Here is a 23,030-nt window from a genome sequence, read left to right as displayed (position 1 = left end):
CACATCTATACAAATGCTTGACCAAGACTATTACAAACAGGTTGACAACAAAAATCGACGCATGTCAACCTATAGAACAGGCACGTTTCAGGAAAAATTACAGCACCATTGATCACCTGCAAACAATTTGCACAGTAATAGAAAAGGCAACCGAATACAACATACGTGGGCATTCCTGCAAGCAATGGATAGGGCCAGGATTGCTTCACGACACACAAACTTTACGAAACACATACGTAAACACCACACTTCAATTCAAAAAAAAGAACGAACATCTAGTAAACAATAAAATTAGTAAATAGAAACAAATACTAAAGTTAAGAGAAGCGTACGCCAGGAAAACACTATTTCCCCTAAACTCCTCATATTGGCACTCGAAAACATTTTCAAATCACTATCATGGGAAACCAAAGACTTTAACATCGATGAACCTACTTAAATCATCTACGCTTTGCAGACGATATCGACATAATGACTACCGATATCCAAGAACTATCAAACATCCTAACAAAACCAAAATATAGCGGCCGGAGGAGTGGGGCTAAAGATAAACTTTAGCAAAACAAAAATAGTCAGCAACACCGGCGAAAATATCATAGATAACGAATTGGTAGAAAGTGTAGAGGAATTATTTAAATAGGACAGGCCGTAAGGATGGGCAAAGCATATCAAGCAGTTGAGATAAAGTGCAGAATAGTACTGACATGGACAGCCTTTCGAAAATTAGAATACATGCTGAGAAACGGAGACATACCAGTAAACCTCAAGCGTAAAATATACGACTCATGCGTAGTACCAGCGGCAACCTACAGACTGGAAACTATGGCGACGATGAAAAAAAGTGCAAACCAGTTTCAGAGAGCAGAAGAACAAGCTATGCTTGATTATACTGACATATCAGCAAGAGTCGTGTCGCTAAATTGGTAACACTACGCTAGGTGAACGACGAGGGTGACATGCTGCCGGCCAAGAATAACAAAGCGCAGTACGAATAGATCTCAAGAAGATGGAAAGACGATATAAAGACAATTGTGGGAAGGAAATGGTTTGAGGTGGCCCAGGGCAGAGAAACATAGAAATATATGAATGAGGTCTCCGTCCAGGAGTGAGGTCTCCGTCCAGGAGTGGACAATTGATGACTGACGAGAGAGAGAGAGAAAGATGTTTAGTTACCGAAGAAGCGTTTTTGGTATCCATCGACCCATTATCAGATTTGTTCATAGCACATTGTCTCAGTATTGTCTTAAATGCACCAAATCGTGTTTTCTCGAAATTTTCGGGTCTAAGTAATGTAATTGTGATCAACATTTTACGAAACATGGTTTGTAATTTAATAAAAAGGGTAAATTTGAAGATGCATGTCGAATTCATAATATAATTTCCCCAACAAATGATATTATATTATATATTAAGGGCTTAGTTCCAAAAAAAAGGCACTAAACGACTGTTTCAAGGTTTTTACAGTTCAGTTTGTATTTTTTATAAAAATCTGCTTGCTATTTCATAAGCAAATAAATAAAATGAACTGACGGACCTCATAATGCTTATGTGAGATAATGTAGATAATAATTTTATTTCAAAAAATAATATGTAAATTGTGTATTTGACGTGTGTTTTCGATCGCTTTATGTTTAAAGTTTATCTTTTCTAAGGTGAACTAAAGTTTGCAGCAACTACATTATTATCCGTCGTAATAGACGCACTATTGGTTATTGAAAACCTGCTAGAGGAAGTGTTTTCGTGGAGGATGAATCTTATGGATTTTTCAATCACCCCATTGTCAATACTTGCGATGGGTGCTGAAAGTTTGTGCACGATCGATTTTTCCACTCCCCACTCTTAATTGTTGGAGATTTCAATATTCCGAGCATCTCTTGGACCGTTTCTTCAGGATGCGACCTCATTCCTGTGGGGGTTTCAATGTTATAGTGAAAGAATTCTTCCCTATGTAGTTTATTTCAGTTTAACAAAGTGATAAAGTTTAAAGTCAGTTTTAATTAGCTCTATGTTCTCCTGCAATGACTTGCTAATTAACTTGGATGCGTATTATCCCATTTTAAAATTGAAAATGTGTTTAAAACACACTCCTTTTAAAATATATTTTAAAATATAATTGAAACCACTGAGATTCATTACTATCTATTCGAAGCAATTAGAAGCTAGAAATATTAATTTATTACAACTAAGACCGGAAGGAATGCAGTAAAAGCTATTTGGAGTAATTGAAAATCATCACGTATCAAGAGTCGAAACGTATTCGATGGCTTTCCGAAATTAGTGAGGAATATTAAGAGCATTTAAATATGTGAAGAATCGAGAACATTTGAGAGCCTATGAGCTATTTAAAGAAATTACTGCTATTACTAACCTTTAGGGCTGGTTTGAGGAAATGACATTTTTGTGATTTTGGGAGATATTTCCCAAAAGAAAAACTCAGTTTGAAAAGGAGTAGGTTCTAATATATCTAATAGATTACCTTTGTACATATATCTAATAGACCTTATGTCTTGAGACAAATGTCGCCGTAAAACTGTTTGGTGATATTTGTATCACCTGGTTTGTTCTGAAAGTAATTTTTAGGAATAGCGATAAAAAGTCATATCGTTGCAATGAACAAAAAGTAGTGCTAGTTATGCACGCATCACATTACTGGACCATACTTCTTGAAGTATTTAAATGATATTTCATTATTATTATAAGAAGAAATGAAGGAGTTGTAATCAATAAACGAATGTGATAAATTCATTTCTGTAAATGAATAAGGATACAATTCCAATTTCAAAATATCATTTCTATTGCTTTTCTAAAGTAATCATAGTAGAGGGTTGGAAAATTTTATTAAAATTGTATAGAGACAGGAAACGAATTTCCACATTCACAAGAAACAGTGGCACCAATGTCACATGTATTCCTCTACTGGAAACGAGACAGCAGCCGGTACAGGAAACAATGGAGACACAAGTGGTGCATTAGATTAGCATGCATTTCGCTAGTAGCACACGACACAGATGGAGGGAAGAGAAGAGGGAAGGGAACTTCACAAGAGGCTATTCAATTGTAAGAGCTTGAGAGCAATCTCCGAAAAGCATTGCTATAGTTTTCTTTAAGCTCGAATGGTTTCCTGGGCTATGTTAAAGTCTTTGTGGTCACTAGTTACTTTTAAAAGTTCATGATGATTCATTACTTAATAAAATGGGTTGTTTGTAATAAAACTGTTTCGCACCAACTAGTAAAAATAAATAAATAAACATTTGAACTTTCTCTATAGGGAGTATGTAAACACTTTCGGATGTGTATCAAAAAAAAACCAAGGGGTGGGAGCCGCCAGAAGATTTATTTAGTTTCTGGTTAACATGACGGGGTATAATAACGGAGAAAAAATAAAGTGTAGCCCTGGCTACAATGCAGAAAATGCAGTGCTTTAAAAATCCGCCAACAAATATTTCCGCTTGAATAAGCTCATTTGCGCGGTATTTCACATTCTCTTTTTAACTAACCTCGGGTGGAGAAAAAGCGCTAGCAATACATAAAGGTGAATAATCTTCGTTTACGAAATTATGAAAAGAAAAATTACATGTTTTGTCATCCATACAAAAACTTAAACCATTAATTAAACTTTAAAATAACTCCAACTGAAATGAGTAATTTAAATCAATTAATTAAAGTTTAAAACAACAAACGTTTAATTAAAATAAATATACTACCATAACGTATTATTTCAGCTATTAACCCCCCTCCCTTTCGTATAATAGTAAGTATAACGTTGGTGCTAATTACCTATCGTTTTGGTACCAAGGGTGGAGTGGAAGGCGAAAGGATTAAATTCGCATTTGGGATTTACGATCGTAGTAAAACGGCGTCGCAAAACATGTTTTTACGGCCCTGTTGCTTTGGAAAGATTGCAATCTCAGGTGATACCGCGTGATGAGAATATTAAGGTACCTTTCGAGGTTCACCCTATTTCAATTTGGGACGTATTTTATGCGTGAGGGTAACGTTATGCGTTTTAATGTTGTTTCTCCAAGACTTTTGGAGAGGGATGAAATCCGCTCACAAGAAAATATTGTTTTTTTCTCGAAGACGTTCCATACACTTGTTGGTTCTCCCACGGGATATAAAGATTGCTTAATGTTTTTATTTCGTGTTTTGTTTTTATAAATTTGTAACGTTAACACTAAAATGTTACGTAATTTAATATTTAAATGTGTTCTTAACTGGGTATAAATCATCCCCACTTTGAATCGTAAATTTTAACTGATACTCATCTTCAAAAAATAAGTATATATCCCCCTAAATATCAACCATAAATTACAAGCCAAGCTAAAATACATATATTCGAGCGATAATAACCTGCCTACCTTCGAAAACCTTTGGAAAATACAACAACTTTCAGGGTCGTTGCGGGGGTTATATATCATTACCTTAATTACCTAAGGGATTTAACTTTCAAATTTCACTTTTCAATTTTCCAAGGATGTTAAAGTCTAAAGTACACAACTTTAATTATAAATTATAAACACTCAACTCCTCAAACTCTCAAATGATTTTTTTAGTCATAAAAGTAATAGAAATAAAAATAAAATCTTCTGCAGCTATTTTAAAATTGCCTCTACTTTCGATTTAAAAAAAAAAGAGTAATCGCGAACGTTTTGCCAGTTTGCTCAAGTAGCTCGACGTACTCAGTCGTGAGAATCACAGACGATCGGCATTTTTACAGCCGCATTACGCCAAAATTGCTCAGTTTAAATCATAATTCGTGCCGCATCCAACGATTCGCGAGAATTCCTCGAAATCGTGTCCATGAAGTCATAACATTTCGCTTGGAGTAACCGTATCCGCAGTCGTTCTGCGGATAAAATGGATTTAAATGGATTGAGATGTAAGCTTTTGTGACGTTTCGCCACAAGGATTACGTTTGTAGCGTTCAAAGTTTAGAACTAAACATATACGTATTATACATATTCAAATAAAATAAATCAAACAACCTCTTCTAAGAATTAATCAATAACGTTTTAATAAAAAAATTACGAATACAATTTTAACATGCAACACACGCAATATTAGTAAAACGTCACGTTGAAGTTATTGATATTTTTATACTTGGCACTTTAGGCGTTCAAAACTTATCGTCAGTAGTTTCCGTTGCCATTAATGGTAACGTTCGAAGCACGAAATAAGTAGATTATGAGGTGCTCAGTTCTCTGTCGCCAGACTTTCGTGTTCTAAAGAGATTAAAGATCGCTTAGTATCGACTGTATCAACTCCAAACTTTTTAGAACTGTCGTCTATGATATTCTTTGAAAAGAAATACAAAAAATGATAAAAATAACCGTTTTCATCCTTCTATATTTAACCATTCAATATCTATAGAAAAACTTGTCTATAAAAAGGAATCGTATTTTTTTAGGTTGCTTTGAGTTTGGGAAAATTTTAAAGGAGCCTGAGGTTAGAATAGGAAAATTTCAAATCATGGTGCTCTTGAAATTTTCGATGAGTTCGGATGTTTAACTTGCCGGCATTTCGAGCCACACGAACTATAACGTCGACGAGAAAATTTAAACTTTATTGTTGACATAAAAGTTCCTTTTCGAAGCGTCGTTGCGCAAAACTACCGAAGCTCGTGGTCTGTGTGTCTTCAAAGAAACCGCAAACGTTTATGTGAAATATTGATTTGAACAAATATGAGTTTTTATAAAAATTTATACAATTTTCATATTTTTACAACTTTATATAAAAACTTTAAGATTTTGTTTTTTTCGATTTTGAAATTTCCGCATGATCTATAAACATTGCTCAGTAGACTTGGTGACCATTAGGCATCATTAGGCACGGGCTCGAGCCTGAGGAGTTAACTTAGAACGAAATGAAAGCAGATTTGATATTAAATTATATTAGTTTTTGTGCTTCGTATTTGAATTTTGTGGATACCGTCCTCTATTAAGCTTTTAAACCAATTTTTACATTTTGGTATTCACCAAGAACAAATTTACAAGTTTGCCATGATTAGTAAACGAGATCGCAGTGGATCTCAAAAGAAAAAAGGTAAGAAATGAAAAAAGGTGATTGCTTTCGAGTTAGTTTATCAGTGGCAGAAGGTCAAGGAAAGCGAATTGAAAATGAAGTAACATTTAGTCCTGACTCAGATAATGCGACTAAAATTCCATTTTCACTGAATAAAACGTCATCTGAGCAAAAACCCAACATGAACATAATAATAATAATAATAATAGCCTTTATTGCACATTCATCAGGAAAAATGAAAAATAATTATAAATAATTAATTACAAAAATAAAAGTAAAAACAAATTATAATAAAAAGATAATGAGATTATTAATAAAATAATGTACTACAGTAAAGTAAAGTATTACACCAAATAAAAATAAAATAATAAGAAAAAAAAAAGAACTAGAACAAGAGAAAAAGAAATAGTGCAATCACGAGGCAAAGATTCAGTTGTATACCAACTGATTTTCAATCCAAGGCTTGATAATTATTAGAGAGATATGAAATACATCATAATCCTTAACTCTATAAAAATAAAAAAAATAAAAAAAGAAAAACAATAATAAGTAAAGAAAGAAAAAATATCTTAAATAAAGTAAAGAAATATTTGCAGCAAAACTGTGACTCACCGGTCTCTGCCAGAAATAGTAGTCGCCTACTCTCTAAGTAACCGTACCCTCAAATGTTTTTTAAAACAATTAACACCGAGATTCCTCAACTCGTCACCAATGCTCCCGTATGACATATATATGAAAAGAAAAAGATCTTTGGAAAAGTGACGTTCTGTGTCGAGGCGGGTCTATGCAGCACCTAAATCTAGTTTCACGATTGTGAATATCGCAACTGAAAAAATCTTATTGTACAAATATATAGGGATTTTAGTAGTAATCAATTTATGTTAATAAGTTAGAGTATGAAGTTCTCTTCTTGAACGCATCGACAACCAGCCTGATTCAATAAGCCAGTGGGAAATGTGATCGAACTTCCGGATTCCATAAATAAAACGAAGGCAGCTATTCTGAACTCTCTGAATCCTCCCCGAGTCATATGAGCACACAGCCAGATGATATAAGGGAATCATATAGTTAAACTGAGAAAGAACCAAGGAGTCACATAAAGTTTTCTTCAACATGATAGGCAAATAGCTTCTATGGGGATATAGTAGCCTTAAAGAGTGATACGCTTTCTTGATGTAGTTATTAACTTGACTATGGTATCTAAAACTGTTATCTACAACCAAACCAAGACTCCTTGCCTCACTCACAATCGGCACCTCAGATCCCTGAATGTAAACCTTAATCCTTTAATTGGTCGCAAACGCTTTTGTTACCAAAGAGCAAAAGGGTAGATTTATTAGGATTAATTTTCAGACAATGCAAATTGGAAATATTCGTTATATATTCCAAGTCAGAATTTAAATTATTAATAGCATTGGCGCCATAATTATGTATACACGCAGAAGTATGTGCGCAGAAAGGCTGTAATTGCAGGGAACCTCCTCCGATCAACTATCGAGGATCGAGGATCAACTATCGAGTGACAAAGATGCTGCAGGAACGGCTGGAAAACTCAGGCAAAGTACAACAAGCACCAAAACTTAGTACTTTTTTGCAACAAGAGTGTCCAGCAAAGCTATATATGGACAATCTGCTATACTGCAAGATGAGGATCATCAGTTGTGCAATTGATGCGCTAGATAATGGACATCATGGATGAGTTCTTATATAAACTCGGGTGGAACGAGCACTCATGGGCAAAAACGACATTAGAATCGCCATTTGGAACGTCAACGGTATCCGTATGCGAAAGGAACAAATGGAATCTCCCTAAACCTCAACAAAATAGACATCTTCCTGATATGAGAGATACACTCCATAAGACAAACTCACCTTAAGTTCCACGAATACCATGTATACCAGATTATTCACCCACAGTGCATAGTGCTCTTTATTACTCACACAGGCATAACCCTAAACAAAACGAATACCTATCAGTCCTGAAACATCTCGGTGATAAATTTATTCTTGGAGCGGATTTGAACGCGAAACTCAAAATCTCTAAAAGCAGCAATTGAACAACTGGGTTTCATAGTATATTCCACTGGAATGTCTACATATTGGCGGATCCCCAAAAAAAAACTCGATTTGTTGGATTATTTTATAGGCAGAACACTTTGTGGACGTAACAAAGGCATTTAACCTAAATTCTGATAATTGCGAGGTGATTTTTACACTAAACGAAAGTATGATTCCCAGGCAAGTAAAGGCCGTATTAGTAAACAGTACTACGAACTGAGAAAGTTTCAAAACCGAATTGTATCGTGAGATTAATTTGCAAGTGCCATTAAAAACCACACACCAGCTCGAGTTAGAAGCAAAGCGATTCACCACGAACATCCAGACGGCAGCATGGCATGATACTCGAGTGCTGTCAAGAAAATCCATGGGGCCTAGCTATCTCTAATTACCCTATCGACGATGGCTGCAGTCCTGCAAGCAAAAACATCCTTAACAACAAATACCAACAACTTAAGCGAGCAATCCGAAAATTGAAGAAAGAATCAGTTCCCATTTACCTTAACGAATTAACAGCTAACAAAGACAATGCATATACATTGTAGAAACTGACACATAAAGTATAAAGAGCAATCTCACAAATTCCGTCCATTAAAAATCTTGATGGAGCGCGGATCAGAGAACTTAAGCAAAAGCAGAAGCATTTATCAATTATCTTATAAATATCTTCAGTCCACATGATGGAGCAAGCACTGTTTTAGTGAGCACAGACGATGAAAGCAGTAGCAGTAGTATCACGACATGAACTCCCACGAAAAGGAATCATAATGTTAACATGCCTATGCAATACACAATTAATGATATAAAGTCGAGCTGACTTCAAAATGAGGTAATAAGTAAAAGTGAATCAATACCGTCTTGTGAAACCAACGCCGGATGTTGAATTGTAAAGAAAGATTTTAAGTAATATACATTAAAAAATATACTTAAAAGATACAGCTTACAAAAATATCAACGAATAGTTCGACTTTTTGTAAGAAATAGCCACAAAAAACGCAAACCATGCGTCAGTGCTTTGTCGCGTCAATGTTAAGTAGTACTTACTAAGTACGTATAGAATATCGCTGAATGGCAGTTGAATTGCCGCTTATTTTCAAATTAGCTACTCGGTCTTATTTTTGATTATTATCACTTATAATTTATTTTGTTTATGTATTCTTTTAAATTCTAAAGTTCCAAAAACCAGTTTGTTTTAGGAAGGTACAAAAAATGAAAGCGGAATCATTTAACTTAAAGAGATACATAGTGAGATAGAAGAATGTAAGGTTAGGTAACTATGCTTTAGATAAGGATTGAACTGAATAGTTTATGTGTTCTAATAGAAGTGTTACTTATCATCGCAATATTTAACCATTAATCCTTGTACGACCAACATAATTTAACGAGTATAGACGACCATAACGGGTCAGTTTAGACCCATGCATGGTGGCCATCAACGGTTTTTTTTAAAACCTTAAAACTAGGTATTGTATATGATACACAATTATTAAACTATAACTACAGTAAGTACTACGTATAAATAGGAACTCAAATATTCTTAATAATAAATCATATTGTAAAAACGGTTCTTGTTATTCTCCATCTTCATCTTGTTTACAGTGTGTGCAAATAACATTTAACGAACTGAATTTAACTGACGGTTCGAGACACCGGTATCTTATTTTTCTTCCTACACTTCCAATTACAATTTTTACATTATTTGGTGTTCCCTCTTCATCTATTTTAATATTTGATGCTCTTCAATTTATTTCTGGCTGGATAAGTGTCTCTTGGATAAAAATCTCTTTTGGCAGAAACATTTCCACCATCGATTTTTGATTTTAAGTAATATTTTATGGCAAACCCTTTTTATTTTTACGAATACTTCCGACGAATGTTAAATGTTTTACGAGAAGTTCTTCCGCTAATGATATATCGATAAAAAACTGTATAGCTTAACCCGATAGTCTCTAGGTCTAGTATTAGTTCTAGTAATAGTACTACTGTTAGCTCTAGTTTTAGTTTAAACTGTCTGCCGTTACTACGTAAACGACCACAATCACGACATTTTTAACGCAATATAAAAAAGTATAAACTAATTGCATATGAGAATAACAATACTAGAGAATATATGAAAGGACAACAACATCAAACTTTGATTTCGTATGCTATGCAAAACATTTTGCTTTCGGGTCATTATTGACCCAGTCTTGGTAGTACAAGGGTTAATAAGAAACTGTAAATTCCGCCTAGAACAACTGGTGGATGTCCATGGATTGAGTAATTCACCAGTCCTGTCGGTCTCAACCCAGATAAAGGAGGAGGGTTTATGGATAGGACCAGCAATCCGTTCACTATAAAATCCAACAGATGCCTAATAAACTGTTAATTAGCTATCGGAGCACAGACGAAACTTGTGGCAATAAGACATGACAAGAAAATAAAGAAATAACTTTGGATATCTAAAGTACTACGAATGGGCTGTTGGATTATAATTTCGTGGACCAACAAAAAGTAGCAAATCATGATTCAATAAAATAAGTACAAAATTGACATGTGCGCAATATTGCAATTAAAGAACAGGGTAAGTAGAAATATTAGGTACCACAACTACATACTGTTATACAGAGGAAACGACAAAAACATAAGGGCCCAAGCTGATGTTGTACTTGAATAGCAACATGATGTCCGTTACCATTGAATTTTAAAAGATCCATTATATTACAGGTATAATATATGTTGAAATGAAATAAGTAATAATAAGTAGGCCTCTTGACCTCTAAAGTTTTTTATTAATTAAGTTTATGTACTTGGTACTAGTTTCGACATATTATGATGTCATCATCAGCCAAATAGTCAAATAGTTAAAAAATCACGCTGAACAAACAAATTTCTACGTTAAAATAAAACATTATTTAAAGAAACACGAAAATAACTATTCTAAACAAGAAAACACAATACCGTACACAATTGAACTCCAAAAACGACTCGTTAAGCGACTCGAAGTCGTTTATGATGACATCATAATATGTCGAAACTAGTACGAAGTACATAAACTTAATTAATCAAAAAAAAATAGAGGTCAAGAGGCCTACTTATTATTACTTATTTCATTTCAACGTTACTATTGAGTTTGATCAGGCCTTTAATCTACCTTTCTTATTTTATGTTTAGTAATTTGCTTTCTTTATTAAAATAATAATTATGAGTTTCTACGTTTCTGTTAAATCCACGACCTTTTTTCACCATTTTCGATGAAGAAAATCAAAAACCATTGATATGAAAGTTCGATTTCGCCCAAAAGAGGGAACTTCTCGTGGGACCTGCCGATAATACGAACAAACGCTTATTCGGGCATTTGCATTCGGACGCGGAAATTTTTCGCGGAACTCATCTTCCCGAAGCGATCCAATAAGGATATGTCGTCGATGCGAAAGGAGAAAACTCGATTCGGAAATGTGTATACAAATATACTGCACACAGCGTCTTCGTATACATCGTCTCACTTCGTTTCGACGACAGATCTGCAAGCTCGAGATAACTTTGTCAGCGTTTCAACAAATCGATATTTAGATCATTTTGAATTCATATTACGAATACGTATTTTTTATTTTTTTAGATATTTTTGTCAATTTTTATATTCATAAATAAACATTTGAGGAAATTTATATTCATGAAAATATATAATTCATTTAAAAAATATTGTATTTTAAATGGGTTTATTTAATTGTTGATAAAATTCATTGTAACTTCGGTTATGATTGTTTTTACGTTTACTGTTTTTGTTTGGAAAATTTATTCAAATAAAAATAAACGCTTGAAATCAAACGTTGTGGATTTTGTTTTGTGCGTTGAGAATTAATATTGGTTGATACGATAATTAACTAACAATAACGATTTCAATTGAATTGTAGGTTTTGGTTTATTTATACATAATACAGATAATGTTATTAGTAGGATACAATTAGTAAAATCATTGATAAATAAGCTGTAGAAAATTGAAATTATTGAATACATTTGCGAATATTTTAATAGGAAAATTAATAATTATTCGCAGTGTTGTTTACGTCGCTAATGTTTGTTCAATCAATGTCCAATTTCCAATAATGAACACTAACAATAACACAATTTTAATTCCTAATCCTATTTATCAATTTATATAGTTAAATTTTATTAAAATACTATTAAACGATCAAATTAATCCTATTTTAAGGTTTAATGTTACAGTTTATACTCAAAACCATCTTTCTAGGTACAATCTTTAAAGAAAATATTATTCTTTTCAGATTATTACACAAAATAATTTGGATTAAAAATAATTTATAGTGGATAATGGTTGTGAAGTTACGTTAAAACACACACCATATCCGCTAATGAAACGTTATTAGACTAGATATAAATCCATAATAGCCTCGCCATATTTCATTTTGGATAACACGTGGTAATAAAGGGATTTTATTATAATTGTAAGGTATTAATAATAATTTTGGAGCGTACGCATGGGACAATTTTTGTTTATGACTCATCAAATTTGCATGAACGAGGAGAAATGAGGACCGATGTACAAATATTGACATATTCGTCGTTCGATTTTGTTTTCTGTCTATGAAAATATTAAATATTACCTTAATGGACTCTAAATTAAAATATACACGTTTATGTATTAATGGTTCATTGTGTGAGTTTTATTAAGGCCGGCACTTTATAAAGTTGCATTTTCAAAATGAATATTTAAAATTACATTTAGTTTATTTAATTCGGTTTCATTGTTTCCTGCATTTACGGGTTGTACAGAAAATTATAATTGACATCGAATTTTGTTTGGTAAACATTGTTGATTAAATTAAAGTAATTAAAAATATTTAATTAATTTATTAAGTGAGTTTTAAAAAAATCGAGGTACAATTTTATGAAAACATGAAATCCAGAAATTTGTTCCAATAATATAGAACATTTTATTTATAAATAAATTTCTTGTTTAACGTATCCAACGTAAGAGAAATAAAAACAGCGTTATGTTTAAAAGTCAAGAACTAAACCATATTTCAAAAATGCGTTTCTTTTTTTAAAGCTTATAATTTGAATTAGATATGCTGATAATTATTAGGAAGATTTATTCAAATCCGGATATATTGCGAAATAAAATTTGAAAGTTTAGTGGAAATAATTGTTCTCCCTAAAAAATGAAAAAAAGGGTTAGGTTTAAAGATTAATATCTCAAAAACTAAAAGATATTTTGAAAATCCATTTCGTTCGTGGGAAAGCTAATAACTTCTATTGGAAATGCTGATAATTTCATAAGAATTTATTAAAACTACGATTTATTACGATTTTTGTAAAAATGATTGAAAATAATTGTTATATATAATAATTATATATATTATAATTATATATAATTATATTATAATTATATATATAATTGTTAGCTTTGTTAGAACTAAAAGATATTTTGAGAATCCGTTTCATTCGTTGGAAAGCTTGTGACTTGAATTAGATATGCTAATAATTTCATAATAATTTTTTTAAATCCCTTTTTGATAACCCTCCTTCTAAGTCTCATTCAGTCTCTACTTCATTGACATCTGCTGATGGGAACAACTCACTCCATGACGGTTATATTAGAGTAGTAGAATAGAGAGAGCTCTTTTCTATTATCTTCCCTCTTTCTTTAATATGGGTGCAGAAAAATCATAAAGGCAATAATATCTACTAGTGGCAATCCCCTATACTCGATCTTATTATATACTATGTATATGTATACCATGTAATGAAATTAATGACATACCATGTATAAAGGTTTATCGTAGAAGGAATCGATTTCTGCATTCTACGGTCTAGATTTCTTTGTTCTAGCAGAAAATTTCTTGTTACAACTTGTCGATTCTCGAGATAGGTTTTTAACACTATATTTTCTGCTGATTTTGGTCATTTTGGGTATAAAATATTTTTATTGTCTGGCATTTACGAAGTGTACAGATGTTTCAAGAGGAATAATAAACATTTTAAAGGGTGATAGATGCTTATAGTTATATTAATTTTAGTGGGTGTACGTTTTGTGAGAGTTTGCATAGTTTTTTATTTTTTTTGCTTACCATTGATGCAAATCACCCTAACCGGAACCAATCCATCTGCCCATCTATTAGGCATGGGTCAAGGAGGGTCTGGAAGGGCGCCAAATATAAACCGGATGGTAAAAAAATTAGGTGTAGGACGGCCATTTTGGACTTATGGCAGCAAGAGAATTCCGATTTTTCAGTAGCAAATCAATTGGCGAGCAATGGCTAGGTAACGAAATTCGCCCTATAACTCTTCAAACGATTTACCGTCGAATAAGAACTTTCTACTTGCAATCCTATTGATCGCATCTTGTGTTAATACTAACTGCTCAACATCGAGAGCGTGGTGAACGTCACCATACGTTCACCACGCTGGCAATGTTAAAATTCCTGGCGGAAAGCATGTACTCTATATAAACTGTGAGGATTATTGTACGGGGTGCTATAACTTATGGAACGTTTTTTCCATTTCTTCAGCAGTTTGCTAGAAATTCTAGAAACTCTATTTAAATTTAAAAAATTTTCCATTTTGATTGTTTCCTGCCTCTAAGTTTAAATTAATTTTGTTATATAATTTGATTTAAGATTAGTTTAAGGTTTTTCGCGTATTTGTTAAAAATTTTTGAACGTTTTGTACTTTTAACTTTACTTCTAACTTTTATTTCAACAAAATCTATTTTATATTAAAACAATTTTTTCGAGTTAACATCACTCTATTATATTTATCACTTTTTGATTGTTATCTTATTTTTCGTACTCTTTATAGTTGTCGCTGATGATGGGGTAACCCGAAACTAGTACGACTTTATATAAATAAACGCAAGTTAGAATTTTTTATATGGTTTTTATGTTGTAAAGTGTCTTGAAACTATTAGACTCATAGTGTTTATATTACGTAGATACGATGCCAACTTTTAAACGACAGATGCTAACTTTAGGTTTATGTTTGAAGAACTTTAAAAAAATAATGCATCATTTACCAGAGCCTTACAATTATTATGAAAGTACCTACCAAATAAATGACAATGAACTTACATACATAGAAAAATTAATAAATTTCTTTAGATGAAACAGATATTACGAAAATATCCCAGTTTTCTTTAATTTGATAGAAAGATTATCCACAGTGGAAGAAGAAAATGATGAAGCCAATATCTTATTATATATCTCCGCTATCTTATTTTAGAAATAACCAATAAGATATTCAAAAATAGCTAAAAAAAAATAGGAGTTTTGAAAATACAATGTCTACGCTTATAAGCACTAGACTTATATCATTACATTAAATTAGAATCTCAAAACAAATGATAACTTAAATAAAAAATCTCAAAAAGATTCCTATCGCATAATCTGCTCAGATGGTCTAACACTGAAAGCTAGCTAAAAAAATAGGAGTTTTGAAAATACAACGTTTACGCTCATAGGCACTAGACTTATACTATTACATCAAATTGGAACCTCAAAAACATATGATAACTTAAATTAAAAAAATCTCAAAAAGATTCCTATCGCATAATCTGCTCAGATGGTCTAACTTTGATGGATGAAGACTCAGATGGTCTTCTGCTCACCTACAGCAGAAGGTGTTAGTACCCAACATACATTCAAAATGTTGATGTCAGTAGAAATATGTAATACAATAATTCGCGAAAGCAACCCAATGTTTCGAACGTGAACACGCAGAAACCCCAACAACTAAAACATCTCTGAAAAAAAAACAACTAAGTTAGTACATCTGAATTTGATCTTTATCTGAGAATAGTATTGCTAGCTGATGTCATACATTCTAAATATATACACACAACTGATCTATGAAAAATAACGCGCATTCGTGGTTTCGTGTTTCAACGTTTTTGGGATATCAGTTGTTTCATCAGATTTAATAATGAAAATACACGCCAGCAACGCAAGCAAACTGACTTTCCTTATGTTAAATAAGAATCTTTAGGTTAACTATATTGCTGGGAACAACGTCACTGCTGATGGACCTTAGTGGATTAAGGTTTGGGAATATTAAATGTGAAGGTTTAAATTTAATAGTTACATCAAGAAAATGGACTTTGAATGAAGAAGAATTCGAATCCATTGATTCTTCAAATGAAAATATAAAGATCTTGCACTAAATATAAACCGACCTTTTATTTGTCTTACCAAAATGCTAAGTATGGGGCGCATTTAAATGTATGAAAATCGCTTTGAAAACTTTTGCATTTAAATTAAAAGAGAAAACATATTTTCGAATCAGGTTTTGCAAATTTTCTTGGAAATGCGATAGTTACAATACAAAGAAATTGTGAATGGAGTATAAATGTTTAATAAGGTCAATGTTCACTTATTGGATTCTCATGGCGATTTCTTTCGAGAAATGTCTACCAATACATTTCAACGTAAATAACAAACGTTGAGAACAGCTCCACTAATACATTTCCATCATGGAAAAACAATATCAAGACAAACAAAGTGCCAGTTTGCAGGCTGATTACTGTTGTTAAGGAATAGGTACTTACTCCAGATAGGAAATATCGCGGCAAAACATCGCAGACCAAACAAAAAAAATCACTACTTTACTTCAATTAATAAACACAGCTATATGTGGCCTGCATAAGAATTTAGAATTTAACTGGCGTGGTCAACACTTAAGTATCACTCATCGTATTCACTAAATTTTTGCAAAACGTTAAGACAGGAAAATAATTTTTATTAGATACTTCTATGAATGAGATAAATGAGACCACACTTAACTATCCAACAATCTACTTACCTGCCCTAATTTTTGAACCCATAAAGCTTAAATTTTTATCCATAACATTTTATTTAATAAACTTCGCTCAAATTGTAATTGCTAATAAAACAATTAATTAAATTAAATTTTCAATTTTTAAATGAAAATTTAATATTGGCCGAGAGAGTTTACAAGAGTTTTATCAAACTACATTAAAATCTAAATTTTTAACAAAACATTATTATTGTAATTACCTACAAAACTACTTCAAATTTAAAAGAGCTAAAAGCTTCAATTTATGTGTAAAATGTGTTACAAGCTAAATTTTCTCCATACTTCTAACACTAACAAAACAACATCATTGAAACCTCAAATTAAAAGAAAAAATAACAGCAAAATAGAAATTCCAATGAAATAAACTTAATTTAGAATATAATGTTACAAATTCATTAAAGTAGCGATTAAATCAAATGGATAAACAAATTTCATTTATTTTTAGCTCACAATAAAGTTTATTTACGAATTTAATTCTTTAGGTTACTATTTCTTTTATCGTGTTTATTTAAATCAATGACAAGATTAAATTTATAATTACCATTTACCCTTAATGCTAAAAGGTTATTCCGATTGAAGCTTATTTGGGTTGTTTGATTGCAGACTCCACTAATGAAGCTTTTAAACAAAGGCAATCTTGGTTTGGACAAATCTGAATCTGCACTAATATGATTAACAACTTCAAACATGTTTGATGTCGTTAATGAAGGTAGCAATGTCTATTGTGGGAGCTTGACTTTTGGCACTGATATTAACGATCTGATTGCGAGTATGGTACTGTATACTGTATGCTATGAAGGTACGCTGTTAATAATACAGCGAATAAATTATTTGTATGTGTTCTGATTTATTCATAAAAACAGTAACCTGATACTTAGACTGCGGTTACATTGGGTAAGAATTCGTACGAAAATGTAGTTGTACGAATTAGTAAGAGTTCGTACGAATTCATCAGTAATGAACAAATGCATTGTTGTCTTTAAAGGTGGTTACACTGCTTGCGACAAAAAACTTGCACTTTGAATATAATCACCTATAAAGAAAACAATGCATGAGAAGTTGGAGGCGTGTCGATCCTTCAGTACAGAGTTTCTCAAACTAATTTCTTCTGCCCCTTTGAGAATCAAATATTTTCTAGCGCCCCTTAAATTTTTAACTTCAGATGCCACTGATAAATTAGGGAAATTGTGAAACTCATGTCTGCCAATATTTTTCTTATGTACAAGCAGTTTGGCTACGAAAGCAGCAACGACATTTTTTTAATCAAGTTTAAGTCATCACCTTGAAGTTGGAGATTGATATCATTAAACAATTTATACAAGTCTGCCAAGCACGCAATATCATTCTTTGATATGGTGAGGTTGTCGTGCATTTCAAAACAGATTGTAAAAACGGATCAAACAAGTACTTCTTGATAGCCAACGCACTTCTCTGTGAAACAACAATCGATTGAAATCTTCGTCATTAACAACACTAAGCTGATTAAATAATCTGTCATTCAAAGAGCTGTTTCGGATTTTATTGACGATAATTGACAATAAACCCCTAAAGTCCCATCCGCGATTTATAAGAATGATTTTTTTTCTCGACAACGGTTAGGGGTTACGGTGTTTTGAAAATTGATAAAAATACTTAGAACTATGTTCTATTATGTGATAGAATTTGGCTTAATTCGAAGGTGCCCATCAGGGTAAAAACGGGGGGGTGGGGTTGGGTTGGGGTGGGCTTAAGCTGTTCTTGAGGGTAAGAGTGACCTGTGTGTGAAATTTATTGACCCAAATCGTATTAGTTACGGAATTATTACTATTTTAAATTTATGGCTGAGATTTATGGGTTACTTCACACCAGTTGTGAACTTAGCTACTACTTGCGTGTGTGACAGACAAACTAATTATTTAATTTTGTACGTCCATGTAGAGATCGGACGTATAATACATCAAATTATAGGACAATAAAATTATGAACGCCGCTTTTTAGAATGGAATGCTATTTGAAATAAGTTATAAGAACGAAGGCTTTCACGGCTGGTGTTAATTAAACTAAAACTAGAACTAATAGTAGCACTATCACTAGAGCTAACACTAGAATTAGAACTAGAAACTTTCGGGTTAAGCCGTGCGTCTTTTGAAAAAGTGTTTGACGTTTCAGATGCCATGTTGCAATATTTTTCAAAAACAAGTTCGAAGTCACTTCGAACTTGTTTAGCTTATTTGATCAACAGATGGCTTAGTTGAGCTCTTAATTATGCGACTAGCGCCAGTGATGAAATATGGTCAATAGTATGACTCAATGTCTGCCTTTTGCTCTAATACATTTGCTTCTCTTTTTGTTAACTGTACGAGTTTCTACTTACAACGTTATTTTTCTTTCTAATTGATTTAGTAAAATTGTTAATTTGTGGCCTTATGAGTTATGAGTGTGAATAAAGGCATTATTATTGTTATTATTATATTCTGAATTTTAATAGATTTATAAAATCTGAAGGCCATCTATCTGACCGACGATTGGCACGTTAGGAACTTTATAGACTTTCAGTCTCAGACGAAATATGAGTCAAAAACCGAAAGTTCGACAGACGATGATAATATGCCAATGAGCATTGTATCTGGGTGGATGGAAACTAGTGTAGACATAATTAAAAATGAAACTAGTAAATATGCCGAACAGCAACCAAGAATATGATGGTTGCTCATCATGCATGGCATGCATGGTACCTATTTCTATAAATAACATTTACATTGAATACATTGTATAAATACATTTACAAGTTAGGTATCGTAAACAATCCCAAGAAATAAATGTATTGGCCTTCAAATGAATTGATTGCAACTCCATTTTTTCCCAGACTTGTATCGCAAAGATTGCGAAGATTGTAATAAACAAGCATATCCATAACCAAGCATAAGTTATCATAATAAATAACTTAAAAAAAGTTGACATATTTTTTATAACATAAATAAAAAATGTTCATCTTGATATATCCCTCTGAAACGATCTCGTTTTAGCATATATTATATTATTGTTTGTGCGACTCAAAACGAGGATACTTGTATTCATCAATTATTTATCATATAATTAATATTTAATAATAATTATAATAATATTTATCATATTATTTAAGTCCTAAACTTTTCATGTAGTTCTAACCTTTCTAGATTCTTTACTGGATAACGGTTACTATTTGACAACACTTAACTTTTACGTAAAACAAAAACATATGAAGTGGTGCGGAAAAACAGAAAAGATTTTTCGTCCGAACCCCAGATAAAGAAACCAAAGAAAGGAGGAAGGAGACGATGGAAAGAAGACAAGGAAACGATAAAATAATATTAAAGGAAACTTTTTTTATTTGCTAGATATCTCTGTTTACAATTCTTTTATAGTTTATAAACTAAATAGTGGAAAGTAATCACATTTAGAATTAGACAAACAACGACTACCGCGCACGGAAGACCAAGAAAGCCAGGACTTTTGAGACTGACCGCACGCAATTTCCCCGAATTTATTCCACTAACTGAAAAAAACTTTCGTCCACAGATGTTGCGCAGTGTGCAGCAGAAAGGATAAACAGGGAAAATGGAAGAAGAGGGAAACTCGGTATTATTGTAAAATAGGTGAATCTATTAATGATTAGTTAATGACAATTAACTACATATAAAAAACACATTTTTTTACTATTTTTTGCTAAAGTTAAAGGATTAAAACGTACTATATATACGATATGTGTACAAAGTACATATTTATGGTAGTAATAAACAGGAAGATGATAAAATATTAAAGCAATTACTTAACGTAGAAAGAAAATATTAAGATTAACTTTTATACTTCTATAAATTCTAAGTTTGAAGGAGTTTGTGAAAATAAAGTGTTTTGGATTTAAATTTGTAGGGGTAGGCATTTTAAGAAACAAAGATAAAATCGACAAATTAGCGCCTATAAGGGAAATTTTCGAGTTGTTTATCAACAATTGTAAGTCTGCATTTACACCTTCTTATTTTCTTACAGTAGATGAAAAGTTAGAATCCTTTCGGGGTCGATTTAGTTTCCGGCAGTATTTACCAAGTAAGTCAAATAAATATGTTGTATGTTTACGAGTATGGATTTATTAGAAACTTTACGAAAAAATAAACTTAATTTATTGGGTACTATTAGAAAAAATAAGAAGAGTTACCACCCGAGTTTATATCACCACCTAAGCACCTGCCTGTCAAATCAAGTATATTTGGTTACCAAAAAACCGCTACTTTGGTATCCTATAAAGCGAAACATGTGTCAAGCCTTCATAATGATGGTAAAGTTGACGAAAAAAGTTATCACTAATTGTATGCCGGATATGACTGTGCAAGAAACACGAAAAAAACGACCAACAAGGTTTTCTTGTACTCATTGTAAAAAATACAATGAGCAAGTGTACATATTTAGTAAATTTTAATCCTGGTAAAAAATCGTTCATAATTTAAAAGAAGCTGCCAGAAAATTTAGATTAACGGTTTTTTCTACGAAAGACATTATTTCCCCAGCTAGTCGTCGCTTTTATAATTAAAATTAAAAACAAGTTGTATTACAACAAACTTTAATAACTTTGCTTTTAAACTAAAACTACCCGGTTAATTCAAAAATTGACTTTAAACTTGACAACAACATTATAGAACTTTAAACACGTTTCATATTTTTATGGGCTGGCATAAAAATTACTAAATGATAAAACTGCATCACTCAATTTGCTTATCTCCCAAACAAAGTTTTTTTTAATCGACTAACTTATTTTTTCTCCTAAACTTCCTAGTTATTTAAGTAGTGATCATAAGTATAAATCACCACATATTCCATAACTATACATAAACGAAACGCGATTTGGTTTTTAAATCGGTAATTTCATTTATCATTCACTACTTTATCCATCCAGAAATACGGAATGCATGAATGAACGTTAATGTCCTTCCCAAGGGTACCAAGAAGATTTATAGCTCAAGTCCATTCCGTTAGGCATCCCTCATATCCGACTACTTTAAGTAAGGTATTTCGAAATGGACTAATGCATAGAGTACCTGCATTAAAATGATTTCTCTTATTGTTTCTTAGAATCATTTCTAAAGTTTATCCATCATAATAAATTTATTATAATTTGTTTTATATCCAATAAAAACCTTAGAAGAGTACAAAACTTTAATAAAACTTTTGAAAACTTCAATATGTTTATAAATTATGACTGAACTTCTACAAATATTTATTATGTGATTTAAATAATTATAACCTTAGTAATAAAAATTGTTAAAAAACTTTTCAGAAAAAATTTCAAAATATTATCCTACCATCTTTTCCTGCGTTAACACTTGCTGGAACAAGCCACATACAGAAGAATAAAAAGAATGAAACAATCCACAGTTTGAAAACACGGTCGCACATTTTCCACACTTCGGTCATAAAGCACGACATATTATCACCAATAAAAATAATCTACACTTCCGCACTATAATTATATCAAATCCTAAAACGCGATCAAAATTAATCCGCGATTTAATCCAAACGAATCACCTTCACCCGCCGGTTAGAGTACGTTATCACCGCAATTACAAAGTCGGAATCGTCACATTAAAATTTTTCCCACTTCAAAATTGCACTTGGTTCTCTTTACCAAAAATTATTGCCACTCGCGACCCGACCGGAAAAAGTCGACCGACTGAAAAAAACTCGGAAAAGTTTTCAACAATCTTATATACCTATATACGTGATTTATCGGTCACGTATAAATCGATTACGTGGGAAAATCGAGACGAGTTTTCCGTCACGGCACCCCTGATACTGGCGCTAGTCGCAGGCTCGCCCTACTTGTATCTGGATCCGGCGCATGCTTTTTCACGAACCCGTTCAGACCTGCTTGTGTGTGTTCAGCAGGTACCTGTACAACAATCGGATTTACCCGACGGCTCTTGATGGGTTCGACCTTTTGTTTTACCAGAAAAACGACAAGGAGAAAATCTTAGGTCCGCCTAGTATACTAATGCCATGAGCAACGCCAATTACTCACGACGTGTTTTGCTGCTAATTCAACTACTTAGTACATATAACTGGATATCAAGTTATCATCTTGAACTTTTGTCAATATCAATATCTCGGTCGAAAATATTCTATAGCCAAAT

At 32.4% G+C, this 23,030-nt stretch overlaps 1 protein-coding gene across 1 annotated transcript in view; it reads right to left on the bottom strand.

Moving 5' to 3' along the window:
- The window catches only part of LOC111418754 (neural cell adhesion molecule 2-like), a 455,796-nt gene extending 433,120 nt beyond the window's left edge, over positions 1 to 22,676 (bottom strand). The window contains exon 1 of the mRNA XM_023051417.2: positions 22,203 to 22,676. Coding sequence (XP_022907185.1) covers positions 22,203 to 22,326 — 124 coding nt within the window. The 5' untranslated portion in view covers positions 22,327 to 22,676. The remainder of the gene's footprint in view (positions 1 to 22,202) is intronic.
- Between the last annotated feature and the right edge of the window lie 354 nt (positions 22,677 to 23,030).

The sequence above is a fragment of the Onthophagus taurus genome, chromosome 7, assembly GCF_036711975.1.
Source record: "Onthophagus taurus isolate NC chromosome 7, IU_Otau_3.0, whole genome shotgun sequence".
NCBI lineage: Eukaryota > Metazoa > Arthropoda > Insecta > Coleoptera > Scarabaeidae > Onthophagus > Onthophagus taurus.
This window is presented reverse-complemented; position numbering and strand designations above follow the sequence as displayed.